At 35.5% G+C, this 23,984-nt stretch overlaps 1 protein-coding gene across 10 annotated transcripts in view; it reads left to right on the forward strand.

Annotated features, from left to right (window-relative positions):
* The window catches only part of GPATCH2 (G-patch domain containing 2), a 253,379-nt gene that overhangs the window by 168,505 nt on the left and 60,890 nt on the right, over positions 1 to 23,984 (forward strand). For 6 of the 10 annotated variants that reach the window (XM_072647816.1, XM_072647814.1, XM_072647819.1 and 3 more), the window contains 2 exons: positions 13,137 to 13,250; positions 18,967 to 19,006. In XM_072647816.1, coding sequence (XP_072503917.1) covers positions 13,137 to 13,250; positions 18,967 to 19,006 — 154 coding nt within the window. The remainder of the gene's footprint in view (positions 1 to 13,136; positions 13,251 to 18,966; positions 19,007 to 23,984) is intronic. The other 4 variants (XM_072647817.1, XM_072647823.1, XM_072647822.1 and 1 more) reach the window with 1 other exon arrangement.

Below are 23,984 nucleotides of genomic sequence, written 5' to 3' on the forward strand. Positions count from 1 at the left end.
CATAAAGAAAACAAACAAACAAATCCCACTGTTTGCTGTTACAAGACCTGAATGGAGTAGAGAGATACTTGGAGTAGATGGAAGAGCCAGCAAATTTGTTGCTAAGATCCAGGCAGAAGGAGTTAAGGACCTGTCCCAGGCTATTAGCAATATCATGAGAGAGAAGGGGAATATGCACTCAAGATATGTTTCAAAGGTACAATTGACAGGCCCTGGCAGCAGATTGATTAGAAGAGATTAATACAATTGAAAACAAAAAAGACCATTAAATTAAAAAGAACTTAGAACAAATGAAGAGAAAATAAAGGAAATTATTAGAATCAGTCATTTTGTCTATTTTTCCTTTTTTTTTACTTGAAAGGCTATTTTTTAAATAGTTTTGTTTATTTATTTTTAGATTTCTACATTCATTTCCTCAAAATTTTGAGTTCCAATTTTTCTCCTCATCTTTCCCCTCCCCCACCCCATAACACCTTGCATTCTGATTACCCCTTCCCTCAATGTACCCTCCCTTCTGTCATACTCCACCCTTCCCTTATCCCCATCTTCTGTCTTTTCTTGTAGGGTAAGGTAAATTTCTATACCCCATTACCTGTATTTCTTATTTGCCAATTGTATGCAATAACAATTCTCAACATTCATTTTTAATACTTTGAATTCCAACTTCTCTCTCTCCCTCCGTCCCCTCCCATCCCCACTGAGAAGGCAAGCAATTCAATACAGGCTACATGTATGTCATTTTGCAAAAGACTTCCATAATAGTCATGTTGTGTAAGACTAACTATATTGCCCTCCATCCTACCCTGTCCCCCCTTTTCTTCTACTCTCATTTGACCTTGTCCCTTCCCAAAAGTGTTTATTTCTAGTTACTCCCTTCTCTTATTTACCCCCACTTCTATCATCCCCCGCACAGCCCACTTATCCCTTTCTCCCCTACTTTCCTGTAGTGTAAGATAGATTTTCATACCAAATTGAGTGAGCATGTTATTCCCTCCTTAAGCCATGTGTGATGAGAGTAAGCTTCACTTTTCCCCTCTCACCTCCTCCCTTTTCTCCTCCATTGAAAAAGATTTTTCTTATCTATTTTTATTTCTTATCTACTTTTCTTAAGGAGGAAGAGTGACCAAAGGGAATGGATTAGTGAAAAATAATTGTTACCTGAAAAATAGAAATAGTAAACTTTTTTAAAAGTACTGCTCAACTTCCCAAATTCAGTCTAACTTACTTTCTTCCTTCTATACAAATATGCGCCCAACTCAGTTTGCAGGACAGTCCCAGGTATATGCATTCATGTACTTGTTAATTCAGTTTATTTTGGCCATTTATCAGCATGCCATGGTCTGGACAATAGGCATTTTTCATCCATTTTGTTTGTTTTTTAGTTAGGTATGAATATTGCTCATAAAACTAGAAAACATTTTTGTAAATAGTCTAATGATTGATCCCATTGCATTATGATTCAAAGGATTATTAGAATGATTTTGGCGTACTCGAATTCTGTCATAATCCATCAACCAGGTGGCTTTTATTTAGCCTTTCGATGTGTCAGACCCTGTGATAACTATAAGGGATATAAAGAAAAACCTGCAGTAACACCTGCCCTCGAGTAGCTTGCACTCTAATGGGGAGATACTGTGTACATAGATAGGTATAAGCAAGATACATGCAGAGTAGCCACATGGTAACTTTAGAAAGGAACATGCTAGCATTATCAATTATGTGTTAACATATGCCAGTCATGTTAAGTAGGATGATTGGGCATAAAAATGCTTTGAATAGAGATTATTGAAGACCCAATTTCATATAAACATGCTATCTCCATGATGTTGTAAATTGTAAAGTAGCACATCATAAGATTAAGCTGCAAACCTATAGTAATGGATCAGGGGTGGTTTGCATACTATACCAATGGGGACTTTTCAGTTTTCTAATATAATTAGAATAAAATGCCAGTTCCACTTCATGACAGTTTTAGAGAATCCCCCCTTCCCTCATTATTTCTTTAACATTGGACCATAAATGAGTTACTCAATAAGCCTTTAAATTGCCTATCATGTGCCAACATCATGCTGAGCTCTGAGGATACAAAGACAAAATGAAATAGTCCCTGTTTGTAAGGCACTTATATTTTATCAGAGTAACAAAAGATATCCCTGAGACCCTATTTCCATTTCTTCTTCTCCTCTTCCCCCCTAGCAGGACAACTTAATCTGTAGTCAAAATCCTTGCTCTGATTTTGCAGTATCATCACTACCCTTTAATATTAAATAACCCTAAAGCAAAACAATCTCTTTATATTTTTTATTTTTAGGAACACTTCACTATATAGTAGATAACAATTACCAGACTTCTTGATCTGAATGTGTTACCTACAGATTTGAGATTGTCATGTTCAAAATTTAACTCACTATATCATTTTTAGATCCGTTTCTCCTTACTTTTTCTATTTCACTGGACGGTACTACCGTTCTCCCAGTAATAAAATTACAGATCAGAGAGTTAGAAGGGACTTTGGCTTACATCTAATCCAAATCCCTCCCATAGATGAGCAGGATTCCCTTCTGTGTCATCCCAATGAGTGGTCATCCAGTCTGCCTAAAAATCTACAAAGTTGGAAAATCACAGCTCATTATATTTTTGAACAATTCTAATTTTTTGAAAAATTTTCCTTATGTCGAAGCCAAATCAGTTTCTCCAACTTCTACCCATTGCACCTAGATCTGCCCCCTGGGGCCAAGCAGAAGAAATCTAATCCTTCCGCTGCATTTGAGTAGAATTATCATGTATCTCCTCTTCTTTTTGCTAGTTTCACTGTTGCCTTTAACTAATCCTTGCATGTTGTCACCTGGCCGCAAAGCCCTCCCCTTTAAACTCTACTTCCATTCAAGTCCTGTTTATTCTATCTCTAAAACAGTTTACCGTACATTTTTTTCTTTACATTTCTATGACCAACATCCAGTCCAACCCAATGGGGATACAATTAATAAAAAGAAAGATGGTCTCTGCCCCTTAAGGAGCTTGCATTCTAAGAGGTAGGAGGCAACATACAATAGAAGGCAGGAAAACAGACCGGATAGGGAGAACAACGGGGTATCTTATTTCATGGAATTAAAATCAAGCAAAGCAGCAGATGCAAAATGGAGTGGAACTAGGAAGCATCCTAGTTAAGGACCCCTAACTGGTCTCCCTGGTGACCTTGTCTCTCCTCTGCAACCAATCCTTCACACCTTAGTCAAAATAATTTTCCTAATGCATAAATAATGACATCATACTCCTGCTTAAAAGTGAACAATGGCTCCCAAAACTTTTTTTTATAGTTTTTTAGTATTTTCAAAGCACTATCCCCACAATGGCCCTATGAGATGTGGGTAGTACAATAAGTATTATTATCTTCCTATTTTTAAATATGAGGAAACTAAACACAAAAGTGAAATAACTTATCTATGATCACTCACTGGTCTTCTCACTCAAGGTGAATTATTCTTCAGGTCCAAGTCCAGGGGCCACCTCTACCATGCCTTCTCTGATCCGCCTAGTTATCATTTACCTTTCAGGCCACTCTCTCTGTCCTTTGCTTGGGACTTAATTATCTTCTTAAAATTCCTTAGGTTTTCCCCCAAACTTTTCTTATTGTTGTTCAGTTTTTTAGTAGCATCTGATGGTTCATGATCCTCTATGGAGTTTTCTTAGCAGAGAGACTGCAGTGGTTTGCCATTTACTTCTCTAGATCATTTTATAGATGAGGAAACTGAGGCAAACAGGGTTAAGTGACTTGCCCAGGGTGGTGTTTGGGGGTCAGATTTGAACTCAGGTCTTTCTGACCCCAGGTCTGGCATTCTATCCACTACAGTACCTAGACAACCTGTACTTTGCTACTTTCCATGTATGATACAATCCAGTGATGCCGGCATTCTTGCTGTTCTTCAGATGTAATACCTTTTCCACTCTGCCTTTTCATTGACTATCATTCCTGCCTGAAATGATCTTTTCATCCTTGTCTCCTGGATTCCCTGGAATAAAGAATCAGTTCAGTTCCTACCTTCTCCCTTTGCCCCACCACTGCTAGTGCCTTCCCTCTGAGACTACCTCCAATTTATCCTTGAAATATCTTTTATGTATATGGTTTGAACATTGTATTAGAAAGTGTACTCCTCGAAGGCAGGAATTATTTTTTGTTTGTTTTTCTTTATATTCCACCACTTAGTACAGTGTTGGGCACATAAGTGCTTCTTAAATGCTTGTTGACTTGATTTGTGTAACCAATTATTGAGAGCATTTCTTACGCAAGATTTTTTTGTAAAGAAACTCTGAGGATAATAGGAATCCCTTATTTTAAATGCATTTCATAAAATTTTAGACTAAGAAATTATCAAAATAAGGCATTAATTCATTTTATAAAACTTAAGTCTTGAATTTAAGGAATTTTTTAGAAGACTGTCACATGTTAACAGTACCACTATGTTTACAGATAAACACAGTTAGACAAAAGGTGCTAAATTCAAAAGCAACTTGATTGCTATTAGTTCTTAATTTTGATTTGTATGGGGAAAATGCACAAGTGCCAAAGTCAAGAAAACATTTCAGTACCTACCCAGCCTAACATGGATTTAATCCCTTACTAAACAAAAGTTTTCAGCTCAGTCTCTTAGCGGTACCAAAGTACAATCTTAGTTTAGAATTTTCCATGGAGCTCCTAATTCAAATCAATGGGGAAAGAGTTAATAATAATAATAAAAAAGCATTGCAGCTAAATAGCTTTCCTACCATGATACTAGGTTACTTCGCAACTCATCTAAAGGAATACTTTTCTAGAATCTGTTGCTAAAGTTTTAAAGCCAAAGTAACAAATTCTGAGCAACCCTACAGAATATTGCTGTAATGAGATTTAGAATGTACTCTTGAGTTTAAAGTGTTGACATTTTCATAAAAAATACCTTACTTGTAGTCATTGTTTTGCATACAGACTAGTAACTCACACTTTGCATAATTTGTTACACAGTACTTAAAGCCCAAATTTTAATATGTTGCAGCTTTTTAAAAGGAAAATGTTTAGTACGTAACAATGAATAGTTATTAAGTAAATGTAAAGCAGTACGTAAAAAGAGTTGCCTAAACATTTTACCTTAATTCTTCTAAGGAAGTTAATTTAGTATCTGATTTCCTACAAGTGAAAAGAAAAAATTTCTTGTTATTATGGTATTTCACTGAGAATGCTAACACTTTAAATATTTTAACAAGATTGAATTCAGATTTCTGGTAACATTTAGAAATCTCAAAGGAGGGTCACTTTCAAACTTTCTTTTTTTTAATTTTTTATTGTGTACTGAGGCAGTTATTTATTAATAAAATTATTTTATTTTAATAGATAATAATGTATAATACATACAATAAATAATAATAAATAAGTGATAAATAGTTCATCTGTTCTTTTACCCTTTTTTGGTTTTGTCTTGTTTCTGTCAATGTCATCTCAATATTTATTCCTTGAATGCAGAATCAAGAAAAAATTATTCAATATTTAAAACTTTAGTATTTGAACAGATCCATGATTTCATCAGTATGAGTATTTTCTGTAGTGATGCAAAGTGAAACCCCGGTACATTGTTTCATCTTATGTCTTCTTTGCCTGCAGTTTTCCATAAATCCTCTATAGACAAGTGGCAAAATAGAGTGGAGTTCTATCATTCTTCACATCCTAACGAAAATGACTCGTTTTGTTTCTGTTTGTTGCAAAACTTTGTTTGTTTTATGTTTTGTTTCTCTTTGTTTTGTGCCTGTTTGTTTTCCTCCTGTGTTCATTCAAAGACGTATAAGACGTAGTGACACACACACACACACACACACACACACACAACATATGTGATTACGTAAATGCTTGTTGAACTGAATTCAGTTGAATGTATTTGTCCTCTAGTCAAGACAAGAAAAATACATGAGCAATTAAACAGTTATAATAATACCGAAGTATTTAAGTAGTAATTCAGTTAAATTCCATTAAATGTATTAAGTCCCTGTTGTGTGCTGAGTGCTAGGGATACAGAAAGATGCCAGTCTCTCCTTTCAGGAGGCATATTAACTAATGTTGAGGTAAAAGATGATAGGCAGATAAACAATCATAATAGAAAGGAAAAAAGTGATAAATGCAATAGAGAAGTCCAGTCAGAATTTTATTTAAAAATTTTGATACTCACCAATAGATCTGAGAAGAGGAAAAAATACGAAAGACTTCCTGGAGAAGGGGAGAACTGAACTGGGGCTTGAAGAAAGAGACTTCAGCAGGTGGAAATATAAATAGAGAATCCGTTCAAGGCATGAAGGATAGCATGTGCATATAAACACTGAAACCGTTAAAGGTCAGACAAGAATGATTAAGGCAGTCCATTCACAATAATTTTTAGACACCCGATATGTGTCAGGCACTATGCTATATCCTGAGGATTCAAAGAAAAACAAAAACAATTTCAGTCTCCAAGGATCTTACATTTAAAAACATTCTGGTTTGATTATATCATGGAATAAGTGAAGGGAATAACTGTTTATGAGTTAAAGTGGATTAGCACCATAGTAGTACAGGGCAATAAGAGACATCATAAAAGAGTGCAAATTAATTATTAAGTGATATGGGTGAAACCATAATTTCTGTAGAACTATAGACCACTAAATTAATGAATATCAATTCAACAATTTTAAATAAAACCCTATCAAAAAGACTTCTGTCATCCAGCCAAGAAATCATTCATTATGGTCAAATTAGATTTAAACTGGGGGTATAAAAGTGATTCAACATTAGGAAAACAATCATCATAAATAATCAGAAAAAAATATTCCAGACTACATGATTTATCTCAAGGGATGCTGAAAACAAAACAAACAAACGAGTGTTTGACATTTTATAACTCTCTTTTATGCTTAAAAAAAAAACCTATAAAATATAGCCATAAAAGAACCTTTTTTAACATCATGAAAAGGATCTTAAACCAAAAGCAAGCATCATATTCAATGGTGATAAACTAGAAGTTTACCAGTAAATACAAGAGTAAAAATAGTGCCCATTCTCTCCTCTAGTATTAGATACAGTTTAAGAAATGCAAACAGTAAAGCAAGAAAAATTAAAGGCATAAAAATAGGCAAAGGGAAGACATTTATAAATCATTTGCTGATGACACAATGGTTTTCTTAGAAAAAGGGAGAGAGGATTCTGGGAAGATGGAAGAATAGGTCAGAAAATTCCAAACTTTCAGAATTTTCCCCTACAAAAGAGACAAAGTAGTGCCTCAGGGCAAACATACAGTGGGTAAAAATAAGAGTAGGGGCAGAACTTGGTTCCTTTTGGGATAACTGGAGAGCTTCTGAAGAAAAATCCCAGGAAGAGGTTTAGTCCCTATGAGAAGTAAACACCTCCAGGCCGCGTCCTAGATCCTCTTAAGCAACAAGTGGCAAACTCTAGAGTTAGCTGGGTGGGAAGGCTGCTTGGCGACAGCCACAGGAACTTTTACCCTGAGAACAGTGAGAGGAGTTGGACATCTGAGCCAGGGAAGACTGAAGGATCCTCTGCTGACAAGGAACTCCAGATACAGCTTTCTGGAAAGACACGACCAGGGATCCAGTACTATTTTACTCTCTAGTTTTAGGATATCAGGGCTTCCGGGGCTGGTGACTTGCCTTTTGCTCCAGGGGCTGAGGCCAAGAATTTGCCTGTTGCACTGGGGCAGGAGCATGTAACTGGTCACCGTGTGCCACTTACCTGCTAGGCCAGACCATAGGGCCTTGGTTGCTGATCTGTGCTGGGAGTAGAAGCCTCCTTCTGGCTTGCATAAAAAAGGAAGCATAAAAATTTACCGAAAGATACAACTCCTTAAACATAAAATTGACCAAGTGGAAAAGGAAGTACAAAAGCTAAGTGAAGAAATAATTCCTTAAAAATTCAAATTGGGTAGGTGGAAGTTAACAACTCCATGAGACATCAAGAACCAATCAAATAAAATCAAAAGAATGAAAAAAATACAAGGAAATCTAAAATACTTCATTGGGAAAAAATAACTGACTTAGAAAATTGATATAGGAGAGATAATTTAAGAATTATTTGACTACCAAAAAGCCATGATTTTTTTTAAAAAAGAGCCTGGACAATATCCTCAAGAAATTATCAAGGAAAACTGCCCTGATATCCTAGAACCTAGAGGCTAAAATAGTAACTGAAAGAATCTACTAATCAGCTCCTGAAAGAGATCCCAAAATGAAAATTCCCAGGAATATTATAGCCAAATACCAGAACTTGCAGGACTAAGAGAAAATACTGCAAATAGCTAGAGATAATTCAAATATTGAGTTGTCACAATCAGGAATGCACAGGATTTAGTGACTTCTACATTAAAGGGTCATAGGGCTTGAAATATTCTGGAGAACAAAAGAGCTTGGATTACAACCAAAAATCACCTGTCCAGCAAAACTGAGCAAAATCTTTCAGGGGGTCAAGTGGACATTCAGTGAAATAGGGGACTTCCCAACATTCCTATGAGCAGAGCTGAACAACAAATATAATCTTCAAATACAAAGTTCAAGATAAGCATAACAAGGTAAACAGGAAAGAAAAAAAAAACACTTTCAATAAGTTTAAATTGTTTGCATCCCTACACAGGAAGATGATACTTGTAACTTAAGAATTGTATCTCTCTTAGGACAGTTAGAAAGAGTATATATATGAACAGAAGGTGCAAGACTTTGAAGGGATGGCATAAAAAAATAAAAGGGAGAAAAAGAGGATTGCACTGGGAGAAGAGGGAAGGAAGAGGCAGAATGGGGTAAATTGCATCACACAAAGAGATGCCAGAGACCTATTACAGTGGAGAAGGAAAAGGGAAGTGGGCTTACTTTTGTTGGATCTAGCTTAAAGAGGGAATAACATACACAGTCAGTTGGGTATAGGGAAAATAGAAAGTGAGAGGAACAAGAAAATAGGGAACTGATAGAAGGGAGGGCAGATTGAGGGAGGTGGTGGTTAGAAACAAAACATTGGTGAGGAGGGACAGGGTGACAGGAAAGAGAGAAAAAAATATAAACAGGAAAATTAGGATGGAGGAAAGTATGCAGCAATCAACTGTAAATGTGAGTGGGGTGAACTCTCCCATAAAATGAAAGTGCATAGTAGAGTGGATTAAAAAACAGATTCCTACATTATTTTGTTTGAAAGAAACACATTTGAATCAAAGAGACACACATAATCCAGATGAAATTGAATGGAGGTAGAAAAGAACAGACCTTTTTCTCAGCAGTACATATTCAGGCATAAATACCTCACAGTCAAATGCTGAAAGGCAGAAATATTAAATGCATACTTTTCAGACCATGATGCAATAAAGATTACACTTAATAAAAGGTCCATGAAAAGCTAGATTAATAATTAATTGGAAAGTAAATAATCTAATCCTAAAGAATGACTTAGTCAAAGAACAAATCATAGAAACAATCAATAATTTTATTAAAGAGAATGACTAGTGAGAAAGTATAGCAGAATTTAGGGGCTTTAGTGAAAGTAGTACTTAGTGGGAAAATTATGTCTATATAAAAAAAAATTTTTATATCTATAATAAAATAGAAAAAGAGTGCATCAATGAATTGGACATGCAATTTAAAAACTAGAAAAAGAACAAATTAAAAATCCCCAATTAAATACTAAATCGGAAATCCTGAAAATCAAAGGAGAGATTAACAATATTAAAAGTAAGGAAATCATTGAACTAATAGATAAAATTAAGAACTGGTTTTATTTAAGAAAAACAATAAAATAGATAAACCATTGGTTAATTTCATTTTTTGACAAAGAAGCAATCTGAATTACCAGTAACAAGAACAAAAAAACTTACTTTATCACCAATGTAGAGAAAATTAAAGCAATAATTAAGAGCTATTTTGCTCAATTGTATAACAAGAAATCTAAATAAAATGGATGAATACTTACAAAAAATATAAATTACCCAGACTAACTGAAGAAGAAATAGAGTTTTTAAATAACTCCATTTTAGAAAACAAAATTGAATAAGCAATCAGTGAATTCCCTAAGAAAAAATCTTCAGGGCTAAATGGATTTACAAGTGAAATCTACCAAACATTTAAAGAACAGTTAATTCTATTACTATATAAACTATTTGGAAAAATAGAGGAAGAAGGTGCCCTGCCACATTCCTTTGGGACACAACTATGGTACTCATACCTTAACCAAGAAGAGGCAAAACAGAGAAGGAAAAGTACAGATCAATTTCCCTAATGAATATTGATACCAAAATTTTAAATAAAATACTACCAAGGCCATTACAGCAGCATATAATCTATGACTAGAAGTCATATAATCTATGACTCGAAGAGATTTATACCAAGAATGCCGGGCTAATTCAACATTGGGAAAGCTAATGATCATATCAGTGACAGAACTGAAAGAAATCATATGATTATTTCAAAAGGTTCAGGTAAAGCTTTTAGCAAATATAGCACCCATTCCTATTTTTAAAAAATCAGAGAGCATAGCAATAAATGAAACTTTCCTTAAAATGATAACTGGTATCTGTCTAAAACCATCAGCAGCCTTATCTATAATGGGAATGAGCTAGATTTCTTCCCAGTAACATCAGGGGTGAAAAAAGAATGCCTGTTATCCCACCTTTTATTCAGTATTGTCCTAGACATGTTAGTTTTATCAATAAAAGAAGAAAAAAAAATTTAAGGAATTAGAATTGGCAATGAGGAACAAAATTATCACTCTTTGCTAATAATATGATGGTATGCTTAGATAATCTTAAAGGATTAACTAAAAACCAATTGAAATGATTAACAATTTTAGCAAAGTTGCAGAATATAAAATAAACCCATATAAATTGTCTGCATTTTTTTATATAACCAAGAAAGCCCAGTAACGAGAGAAAAATCGCATTTAAAATAACTGCTTACAATGTAAAATACTTGGGAGTCTACCTGCCAAGACAACCCAGGAGAGATATGACTGCAGTTATATAACACTTTTCACATGAATAAAGTGTGAATACATGTCACTTCCCAATTTATAAATGGCCAAAGTTTTCAGTTTTTCAGATGAAGGAATCAAAGTTGTCTATAATCATATGAAATAAATGTTCTAAATCACTCTTGATTAAAGAAATGCAAATTAAAATAAGTGAGGTACCACCTCAGTCCTATCAGATTGCCTAATATGATATAAAAGGAAAATGATAAATATTGGTAGGGTTGTGGTGAAATTTAGACCCTGCACTGTTGGTGGAGTTGTGTACTGTGTTCTGGAGAACAATTTGGAACTATGCCCAAACGCAGCAATACTTCTACTAGGTCTGTATCCCAGAGACATCATAAAGGAGAAAAACCTACATGTACTAATATATACATGCACATATATGTATGTATATATGTATATACATACATACATACATATATATTTGGCAGCTCTTTTTGTAGCGGCCAAGAATTGGAAATCAGAGGGATCCCCATAAACTGGGGAATGGCTAAACAAGTTGTGGTACATGAATATTATGAAATACTGTTGTGCTATGAGAAATGACAAGCAGGAGGGTTTCAGAAAAACCTGGAAAGATTTACATGAATTGATACAAAGCGAAGTAAGCAGAACTAAGAGAACATGGTGCACAATAACAACAATATCATGTGATAATCAACTATGAGTGACTTAGCTCTTATCAGCAATGTAGTCATCCTACATAATTCCAAAAGACTCATGATAGAAAATGTTATCCACATCCAGAGAAAGAACCGATGGGTTCTCAATGCAGATTGAAGCATACTACTTTCACTTGCTTTATCATTTTAATAGTTTTTCTTTTGTTCCATTTCTTGTCACAGAATATGAAAATATGTTTTGCCTGATTACACATATATAACTTATATCAGATTGCTTACTGTCTTAGCAAAGGGGAGAAAGAGACAGAGAGAAAATTTGAAATTCAAAATTTTACAAAAAGTCAAATGTTAAAAAAACAATAAAATGAGGGGAAAGAAACAACCCTCTAGCTTAAAAGAATTCTTGGGAAAATATATAGCATTCTACAAAATTTGGTCATAGGCCCATATCTTATATCATATGCACAATAAATTCAAAATGAACATATTTTCTTTATATTAAAGATCATATCATAAAAATTAGGATGAATATTGTATAAAATTATATAAAATTTACAATAGATGTGTTCTTAATGAAACAAAAGAGATATAGTTATAAGATAATAGATAATTTGGATTACATGAAATTAAAAAGTTCCCATAGCAATGACATTTGTGCTTCTAGAATACAAAGTGATTGAATGGGAAAAATATTTGAATCATATTTCTCAGATAAGGATTTTTTTATTTAACATGTATGAACAACACATATATCTACACACATACACGCATTTATATCAACATACGTGATTTATATATATTTGTATGTATGTGTGTGTGTATGTGTACACAGAGAATGAGAGATGTAAATAGAAGACCAAAAGCTATCCCCCAGTAAATAAGTGGTCAAAGGATATGAACAAATGATTCCCAAAGAATTGCAATCTAGTTACAACCATATAAAAGAATGCTCCAAATCTTTACTAGTAATAAGAAAATAGCAAAGTAACCCAGAAGTTTCCTCTCTCAGCAAATTGGTAAAGATGACAGATGGGATTATTAATGTTGCAAGAGTTGTGGAGAGACAAACACGATAATGTATTGTCACTGGAGCTGTGCATTAGTACAACCATTTTGGAAAGCAGTTTGGAATTCTACAAATAAAATGACTAAAATGTTCAAACCCTTTGACTCAGAGATTCCACTACTAAGCATATACCCCCAGGAAGATCTTTGATACAAAGAAAGACCCCATATACACCAAAATATTTACAGTAGGTTTTTTTTTGTTGTTGTTTGTTTGTTTGTTTGTTTGTTTTTGTGGTAGCAAAGAAACAAAGTAGATAACCATCCATTGTGGAGTGGCTAAGTAAATGATGATACGGTACTGTAGCAGAATATTACTTTAGTGTAAGAAATAATAAGATAAATACAAAGAAGCATGAAAAGATTTATGTGAACTAATACAAAATGTAATAAGCAAAACCAATAGATCAAAATGTACATTTCTGTGACAGTTTAAATGGAAAGGAGAATGCACAGATTTCAAAGAACAAGAATGGTCATTTAAAAAAAAATGATATGAGAGAATACTTCCCCTCCCTCCTTTGTAGCAGTGAGAGGGTCCACAGGTATGTAAGACTGCATGTACTTTCAGGCCGTTTTTATGTGTATTTTTTCTGAGTTGTTTTTTTCCCCTCCTTTCCTCTTTTTTCTTTAAAAACAATCTTACATGATATTACTCTCTAAGAGGGGGAAAGAGAAAGAATACTAGAAAATGTAGATGATGTGAAAACAAAAAGTATCAATAAATAATTTGTTTTGAAAATAAAAGAAAAGTAATCAGAGATTTATGTTAGGAAACTATGTTAGGATTGTTGCAAGAATTATGTTAGGAAAGCTAAAGCCCACAATGAACTGCTTGCAAGTATCATAAAAGGCAGGGCAGGGGAGGCAAGTAGGGTGCAGGTATGCTGAGTTTATTGTTTGTGGATTGTTTGGGAGGAGTGCAATCTGTTTCATCAGTTAAAAATTAATAATAACTGACACATATAAAACTTTAGGGTGTGTTCCCTTTATTTTCTTTTCTTTGATTCTCATAACTCCCCATGAGGGGAGAGATATTGTGTGTGTGTTCGTCCTTCGTTGCCGAAGAAGACCATGCCATCAGAGAAACGATGACATGACTTGCACTTGACTTTGTTTTGAGTGAGGGAGGGCTGTGCGGATCACCAGGCTCACTGCTCCTGCAGAGCCATCTGAATCCAGTGACTAGATATTCATCAGGATGACTGGAGATGACCCAGGATGAGGCAGTTGGAGCTAAGTGACTTGTCCAAGGTCACATAGCTAGTGAGTGTCAAGTGTCTGAGGTGAGATTTGAACTCAGGTCCTCCTGACTCCTGCACTGGTGCTCTGTCCACTGTACCACCTAGCTGCCCCAGGGGTAGATGTTATAGTGTAGTTGAAAGAGTGCTGCATTTAGAATCACTTTGACTCTCAGCTCAAATTATGCCAAACTTCATTTCTTTCTTCAGAAATGGTACCAGCAAGGCATTTAGCAGTGTTGTGCAGTATCTTCATAGTACTCTTTGTATTTGAAATTATAACTATTCAAAGAGTGTGTTAATAGGCCTAATTCAGCTGAGAGTGGCACAAAAGCATCTAAAACAATCCCTTGCACTTAGTAGGTTCACAGCATGTATTTCTTTAGTTTTTAATTGAATTTTTATTAAATGAAGATGCACCTTCTTTCCATTGCACTTCCTCCTAACCCCTAATTGAGAAAGCAAGAAAAACAAAATCCCCTATTACCAACATGGTGGTAAATGTTTGTTGAATTGACCAAACTCTGTCCTTGGTTGTGTTCTTTGCAATGTTTTAATCAATGACTGGATGTGCTTTTCAAATTTTCAAATGACATGAAGCTTGAGGAGAGAGATGCATTGCATAACGGAATTGGAACCTAAAAATAACTCAACAAATGGAAAAGTGGCCTGAATCCAGCAAGATTAAATTTAATAGGATAAAGCTAAAATCCCACACTAAGGTTACATTTTTTTTGATCAAACTAAACAGGTACAGTATAGAACAGTTATGACTTGGCAACAGCTCATGAAAGACTTCTGGGGATTATTATTAACTATGACTTATTTTAGGTAATTGTATAATGGTTCGATTAAATATATCAACATTTGTTAAATACCCATTCTATACAAGGCACTGTTCCAAGTACTGATGATTCAAGGATAAGAACAAGAAAAGAGAAAAGAACAAAGAAAAGAAAGAAAGAAAAAATCCTTGCCTTCAAAAGACTTAGAGTCTACTTTTCAGGTTAAAAAAACAGAAGGAAGAAAGGAAGGAAAGAAGAAAAGAAAGAAAAGACCCAAGTGTATACTCTTTAAATTCAAGATCAGGACATAGTGAGATTGAGATTGTATGGTTATTCCCTCAAACTCCTCCCTCCAAAAAAAAAATTTTAAAAACCTTTTACCAGATAATAACATTGATTTAAGCAGTTAATAAAAGAACAAGACCCTTTTATGGTATGACTTACAATATAGATCTATCTTTGTTTAGAATATCCATGACTAAGGTCTAGAGGCCAAAGCTGTAGGGAGAACTCTTGGTTCCCACCTCACCTGGCATATTAAGGTTAACAGAGCATAGTTCTGGTGTTCATAACAAAAGAATTACCCACTATATCCTGGTTTGACCAGACCACATCTCGTGTATGGTAGGCAGAATCAGTGTTTTAGGAAAGATGTTGACAAAAGTAGAAAATGTCCAGATTAGGCTAAGCAGAATAGTGAGATAATGCAAAACTTATATTCAGTTCTGTTCAACATTTAGTGCCTACCATGTACAAAACACTGTGCTAAGAGTAGGGAAAATAGAAAGCTAAGTAAGGTATTCTCCCTCCCTTCATAGAATTTATAATCTAATAGCAAGGGTACACTAAATAAATGACTAGATAAATGACACTAAATAAAAAGGAACATGAGCATTAGAGATACAATATATAATTTAAGGTCTCAGAGGAAAATCATGGAATCAAAAATTCTCCAAGATGATGTAATCTAGTCCCTCAGGTTTTGTAAGTCCAAATGTAATACTCTTCATCATCTTGAAGTTCTTTAAAATACTTTGCCCCAGTGCTTCAGCTTCTGTGGTGGCCAACAAGAACCACCTCTATTCTTATCCATGCAATATTTCGTTTTCTGGGCTTGCCGTCATCCATTCCTTATACATTCCTTTTGTGCACCTTTGATAATGCCTGTGTGACCTTGGACAAATGACTTAACTGCTCTGGGCCTCAGTATCCTCATCTAAAGAAGTGTGAATTAGATGGCCATTGAGATACCTTCAAGCTCTAGATCTGCCAGTGAATCAGTAAACATTTAAGTGCCTACTATGTGGCTGGCACTGTGTTAAGCACTGGGTATACAAAAATAGGCAAAATGTAGTCCCAGCCCTCAAGTTGTTTACAATCTACTGGAGTCAACATGCAAATAAATATATACAAAGCAAGCCATACACAAAATAAATGAGAAATAATTAAGAGGGAAGGAAGGCTCCCTACAGAAGGTAGGATTTTAGTTGGGATTTAAAGAAACCAGAGAAATCAGTAAGCAGAGTTGAGGAGGGAGACCATTCCCGGCATGGGGAATAACCAAAAAGAATGTCTGGAGCCTACAGATGGAATGTCTTTTTCATGGAACAGCCAGGAAAAGTCAATGTCACTAGATTGAAGAGTATTAAGGTTAAAGTTATAGGGAGTAAGAAGACTGGAAAGCTGGGGGAGGAGGGCTAGCTTAGGAAGGGCTTTGAATGCCAAACAGCATTTTGTACATGCTCCTGAAGGTAATAGAAAGCCACTGAAGTTTACTGAGTAAGGGGTGACATGATCAGACCTGTATTTTAGAAAATCACTTTAGTGGCTTAATGGAGGATGGATTGGAGTGGAGAGCAATTTGAGAAGGCTTACCCACCAACAGGCAATGTGTTTTATTCAACATCTATTTTAAAATCTTACTCCAAAGATTTGGGGGAAAAAAATTTCAACAGTAAAAAAAAAAAAATTGTATTTTAAGCAATATTATAGCTTTTGAAAGATATGCTATGTGAGGATTGAGTTAAGAATCTTAACTGGTTTCTTTGTCCTTTTGCCTAAATGTTAAATTACTTGAATTCAGAGGAAATACTATCCATTTCTACCACCTATGGTATTACATTGTGTTTAGAAAACAAAAGGGAGTTAGAGCCAATTTTCTTATAGAGGTCTAAGTTAATTTTCTACTTGTGATTAGCAAAAAAAAAAAAGTCCTTTTCAACCTTATATAAATCCCAAATATTTACTCTCGTAGAAGGCACACTAAAGTAGAAATCAGTAAAATCATGATGCCAGTGACTCATGCCCTTTTTCCTATCATGTTGAGCAAGGATATCAAATTCAAAAGACCTAGGGATCACAAATCCATACATAAGCATCCCTACAAGTCACATATTGACTTAGTTTTAAAACATAATGCTATCTGTGTTTTATTGTATTTTTATTTATTTTGTTAAATATTTCCCAGTTACATTTTAATCTAGTTCGGGCATCATCTCCACTGTAGAAGAGCTAGGTAATAGGCTGATACTAAGTCATGCTATTGCTGACCAATTTAGACCATTCACTTTTAGAGCTTACCTTTGCATACCCAGATCATACTCTCCAATGTGCTCCCAGTCTGACTCAGAGATTTAACTGCCTCTCAAATGCTCGTACTAAAGGTTTCTAGCTGGGTAAGTAGTTCTTTAGGAAAACTGAATTTTCCATAACTAATGCCAGTCCTTTTAAAACCAGAAGATTTTAGCTCAGGGCCAAAGATCACACATGGAAATTTTCCTTTCTGACCTGTCCAGGTGTTGACTTCAGGTCCCTGATTCAGTCCTAATCTACCCATGTGAGACAAAACAACCCGCTTAGATCAGTTAACCTAGTAACAATATCATCATGACCATACCCTATGACTAGTCCTTCTTACTACTTCAAGGCAGCTTTTAACCCCATGACTATGGCACTTGTGCCTCCCATAATGGATTCAAAGGCCCTAGAGGCTCAATCAGGGTTATTTGAAGACCACTGCTTCTCTTTAAGGAGCTATTTTCAGATTGCTTGGTCCTGTGAACATCTCCCCAGGAAGCACTGGGTTTGAAGTCAAGTTACCTGGGTTCAGACCCCATCTCTCTAATACCTGTGTGATCTTGAAAGTCACTTAACCTCTCTGGGACTGTTTCTTCACCTCTAAAATGGGAGCTTCTGTTTAGTCCCAACTAAAATCCCACCTCCTACAGGAACCTCTAACCACAAATCCAATGGCCATCTTCACAGACCATAGTCCTAACCCACAGAACCAAGAGGAGTTCAAGGAAGGCGTCTATCTGAACATATACCTGAAAAACAATCCAGCCCTTGCCTAATGACCTCCATTTAAGGCAGACCACTTTCCAAGGAAGTAATTTCTAGTTTTGTATTAAGCTTTATTATCGATATATCTAAATATCCCCCTCTGCAATTTATGACCGTTACTCCTAATTCTGTCTTCTGGGGCCAATCAAAACTAGCCTTAATTCCTCTTCCGCATGACAGCTTTTCACATACTTGGAGACAGCTAACATGTTCTCCTTATGATTTCAGAGGCGATATAGTTCCAGTGTACTCAATCTTGGTCAGAATCCAGAAAAATTAAATTATTCTTATTAATAATGTATAAAAATCAACAGTAAAACCATTCTTTTGGAGATATGAACACCCATGCTACTCATATCTCATTTTGGAAACTCTTCTTGACTAGTTTGAACATAGGAGTAGATGCGAATACAGCCTTCCCAATGAACTAATGATAGGTTCTCCAGTTGTGGCATGTTGCCTGCAGTGTCCTTGGACACAATAGTAGGTTGTGGGGTTTTTTAACATAGCAGTCAAAAGGTCATAATGTGTAGTAATGATGCTGTAATTAAGTTGTGAACAGCAATATTTGTGTGTTTCGTTTCCAGAACTGATTCATAAAATATTGAAATTGATACAGACTCAATCATTTGTGTTAATGTAATTAAGTGGAAATGTAATCCTCTCAGTTTGCTTTTGCACTTTCAGTATTGCTTGGTTATAGACATTTCTAAAAGAAGTATTCTTACAGGATTACATAAACTATCCATTAAAATAAAACATCGCTGAAGGCTGCATTTTTCCTGGTAGACAATGAAATACCCAAAAGCACAGAGAGGTGGGCCTGTAACAATTGACAGCATGTTTCTTTAATCAAGTTCATGGCCTAACCCCTTCTTTTCTTTCTCCTGCAGTCATTGGTTTAGCCCTGGGGCCAGGACAGAACATGGCCAGGTAAGACTCACTCTGATAAAGAAAGAGTTCACACCATCTATTTCAAGATTTAATCCTCTCTTTGCTCAGCTTTGTGAGAATAAAAAACATAAATCTTCCCTCTGTTGGTTTTAAATAGAAGAGTTTGTGACATCAGCAGCAGTCGCAAAAGAAAATTCTCTTTTATCTAATTCATTTAATGGAATGATTCCCGATAAAGATCAGACTTCTGACTTACTGTAGGTTACCTGTTACTGATTTGACCTCAGTGGGTCCCAAGTTTTATGAAGAATTCATTTTTTTTCAACAAGCAAAGTATCAGAAATGGCTTCTAAAGAATAATGCTTGAGTTTTCGTAGCAACAAGATAAACTAGACAGCAAATAATTTGAACTTGAATGGGATATAGAAAGATTTTGCTTAATTAAAGATATAATGCATTCATAGATGATTTCTTTGGTAAGATCACTTACTCATATGCATGCCTATGTGAGAACTAGATGATAAAACTGGACCTTGTTATTTAGTTGTAATTGACTGCATATAAAAGTAAGTTACCTTCTTTGTCCCTTGGATATGCAGGTTCTTAATTAGAAGAAGGATCATGGAACTTAGGGACAAAGTTAGTAATACGTTTTAAAGTAAACATATTTTTGACTTTTCCCTGTGTTCCACCAAAGCACTGTACTTAGTAGATGCCAGGTGCCAGGAAAAGATCTAACTTACCTTTATTCACCTTTTGAACTGTTTTCTTTATCATCAAAAGATATTAACTTTTTTCAACTGTCTGCTTATTATGGAAAAAATCCCTTTTTAAAGGGGCAAGTGAGAATGCTGAAAAGTATTCTTTAATAGTTGTTCAAAGTTTTTAAAATTACAGGACATAGATCTTGTAACTTCCATCCTTGATGCCTCATCAACACTTCAAACTCATATAATCCATAGGGAGTTTATTATCGTTCTCCCCAAACCTGACTTCACTGTTTCTGACTGTGGCACTACCATGTTCCTCTGTTCCAAGTATATAACCAGAGCTTTCTTTTGTGAGGGGGATGTTGCTGGGGGAGGAGGGAGGGAAGATAGAAACATCACCATGCAGTTTATCATAAATGTGATTTTATTTTAAGGTAAGTCTTGACCAAAGAATTAGCCTTTGTTTTTCTAAAGTTTACTATGATTCTTACTCTAAAATTTTCATATGGTACATACATCTGACATTAAATGTTAATAGGGGAAAATAGCCTTATTTAAAAGATATGTTGACTAGGCTGAAAGGTAAGAGCTATAACTTAATACTTATTTTTTTCCTCTATTCAGGTCACAAAATTCAAACCTTCCACCTTTCCAGTTTGGTGATGTCCCAGCATGTACAGTGTTTATGATGTTACATTCATCACAGGGTTCTTCTGCCAATGGAGGTTAGGTCAGTTTATATTTTCTCCAAAAATGCATGGTTTTCAAAAACTGATTTTATACCCTTTGGAAATCATTTAAAATAATACTAAAAAGCACCTTGTAAATCCATGTGTTTTGGGATAAAATATACCTTGATATCTCCAGGCAGTCTTCCTTCTGCAAAAAAATAAAATTATATCTGTAACTGGGAAAAGTAGTAAACTCATAAATCAGGGTTTTGTTTACATTCTTATTTTAAAAGATAATCATTTACTGAAGTTAGACGTTATCTGTTGATGACCCTTTGGTCTTCCATTTTAATGTTTCAGTAACTAACTCCTGCTCTAGAATCCTTATTTGCCTTGATTTTTGGCCATTCATGACCTACTTATAATTTTCATCCTTGGATAAATCCTAGTTTTAAGTTTCTCATCCTTTGCTTCTAGCCTCCCAAAAATCAGCAGAAAAAGAAAACAACAAATTTCCCTCTTGACATATTTATAACCTCAGTTTAGAGTTGGATACTGCTTGACGTTCCTGCTCCATCCTTCTTGACCCATTCTTCTTATCCACTATTCCAGACCTTTTCCTCCCTTGTCAGACCCGCCACCACATACCTGCCTTCCCCCATACACATATTTACAGCCCATGGCTTAGCCCCTTTTTTCTCTGAGGAGTTGGAAACCATCCAACATGAATCCTCTCAGCTCCCCACTTCCATTCTTCAAAATGTTACCGCATAGTCTCTGTTCTTTCTGATAAAAAGGTTATCCCTACTCTTTGCTGAGGTTAATTCCTTTATCTGTACCACTGGTCTCCTGTTCTCTTGACCAGAGGTGTCAAACTTGAAACCCATTAAAACGTAATTGGAAAATATTTAGTGAAGTAAATGAAAATACTATGTTGCTTTTCTTGGCAAAGATACTGGAGTTGTTTTCCATTTTCTTTTCCAGGTTATTTTACAAATTAAGAAGCTGAGGCAAACAGGGTTAAGTGACTTGCCCAGGGTCACACAGCTAGTCAGTGTCTGATGATGATTTAAACTCAGGAAGATGAGTCTTCTTGTCTCTAGACCTGGCACTCTATCCACTGCTAACTAGCTGCTCTGTTAATTTCTAAGTCAATAGGTGGCCCACAGGGATCTGTTTGTATTTGAGTTTGATACCATTTCTCTTGACGACTCCAAGATTCTCCAGTAGTTCTCATATCTCATTTCTTCACAATATCTCCTTATAATCTGGCTCCTTCTACCACTGGCTCATCTTCCCAGTTCTGAAAACCCCTTCTCTCCCATCTCTGCTGCCATCATACCACTTTTCACTGCTAAGTTTCTTCAAAATGCAGTCTATACTCAGTGTCAACACTCTTCTATTTCTCCTACTCCTATTCATAGTATTGTATTATGTTGATAAATATCACCAATGACCTAATTACCAAGTCAATGGCCTTTTTTTCACTACTCATCCTCCTTGACCTCTTTATAAAACATCTTATTGTTGACCATTCCCTCCTCCTTAACCTCATTGGCATCATGCTGTCTGAGTTCATAGACATTTAACTGTTTCTCCTCTCTGATTCACAGACTTTTCATCTTCCTTGAAAGGAATAATAACAGTACAGAGAGTGCTGGGCTTAGATGCATACCACCAACACCTTTATTTAAATTCTTTATGTGATACTTATTAGCTCTGTGACCTTGGGCAAATCACTTATGCTTCTGAGTCTCAGTTTTCTTATCTGTAAAATGGAGAAAATACCTCTAGTGCCTACCTTGCAAGTTTAAGGCTTTATAAACTTTAAAGCACTAATGTCTGTTATTATTATTTCTGACTCCTTAAAGGTAGTAGTTCCCCAGAGTTCTGTCCTTGGTCATCTTCATAGCCACAAAATTTTAAAGGTAGGAGAGATTTCAGTAGCCATTCAGTCTATGAATGGCTAATCTACTTCCATACTGGAAGCGAATTTTCATTATAATATACCTGACAAGTAGTCATCCAGGACTACTTAAAGACCTCCAAACAGGGAATCCATCACTTTCTGAGACAGCCATTCCACTCTTTGGAAAGCTCTTAATTTTTAAGAAGTTTTCTCTGACATCAAACCTAAATTTGCCTCTCTGCAAATTCTGTCTTTTACTCCAGGTTCTTTTCTATGGGGACAAACAAAGCAAGCCTGATCCCTCTTCTACATGATAGCCCTTCAGGTACTTAAACAGAGCTGTCATGTCCCTCTTGAGCCTTCTCTTCTGCTTAACATCCCTAGTTCCTTCAACTTATATATGGACTCAAACTATAACATGGACTCAAAGCCATTCTCTGTCTTAATTGCCCTTCTTTGGAAACTCTCCAGCTCATCAGTGTTCCTTTTAAACTGTGATGTCCAGAACTAAACACAGTATTCCAGATATGATCTGACTAGGGTAGAGCACAAAAGAATTTTTTTTCCCAGAAGTTAAACCTCTGTTAATGTAACCCAAGACCTCTTGAGCTGTTTTGGTTGTGACCTTACACTACTGACTCATCAAGTGTAGACCGCTAAAATCCAAAGATCATTTGAAGACAAATTTCTGTCTAACTGCATAGCTTGTACTTTTGAAGTTGATTTTTTTACCCAAATATAGGACTTTACATTTATCCCTATCACATATCATTTTATTAGATTCAGCTCAATCTTCTAGCCTGTCAGGATATTTTTAGATCTTGACTGTCATCCATCTTATTAGTATCCCTCCAGCCTTGTGTCACTTACAAATTTGATGAGCACATCATCTTTGCCTTTATCCAAAATAATTGATAAAGATGTTAAATAGCGTAGGACCAAGCACAGATCCCAGGGCCCCTCCACTTCTACAAGTTTGACATTGAATGATTAATGACTATTCTGAGTTCAGCCATTCAACCTGTTATGAATCTATCTACCTGCATTACTGTTCTCATCTTTCCATTTTCTCCACAAGAAAAATGTAAGATACCTTTTCAAATTCATCATTAAAATTTAAGTAAATTATATCAATAGCATTCCCCTCATCTACCAATTTATTAACCTTGTAAAAATAAATAAATAAAGTTACTGTGGCAGTACGCTAACCTCAGTGAAGCCATACTGATTCTTAGTAGTTACTGCTTTCCTTTCTAGATCTTAACCAATGCTCTTTTTCATTCTATAGTTTCCCTTGAATCAAGGTCAAACTCACTAATTTATAGTTTTCAGATTTTTTTTCTCTTTTTTATGGTTATTGGGACAACATTTAACCTTCTCCAGTCTTGGAGTACCTCTCCAATTTTCCAGTCTTTCATATGAGGTTGATTGCCCCATATGGGGTCTTCCATTGCAGCTCAGCAGTCTTGTCTGCCAATTCTTTTAGAACCTATGGATATGCACACACACCCCACCCCACAAACTCACACCGATGTGTGTGTATCTTGTATATAGTTCGTCTGGTCCAGGGAATTCCTATTCATCAGCCCAGTACAGTGGTTCAGGCCTAGAATTGGAATGCACTAACACTCCAAACCATAAAACATTAACAGTGTTTACTAAACCATAAAAAAAGGATTAATAAAATATAGCAGTGATACAGGTGGCTGAATCTTCCTCTGGACTCT

This window comes from Notamacropus eugenii, chromosome 2 (genome assembly GCF_028372415.1).
Source record: "Notamacropus eugenii isolate mMacEug1 chromosome 2, mMacEug1.pri_v2, whole genome shotgun sequence".
In the NCBI taxonomy this organism is placed as follows: Eukaryota; Metazoa; Chordata; class Mammalia; order Diprotodontia; family Macropodidae; genus Notamacropus; species Notamacropus eugenii.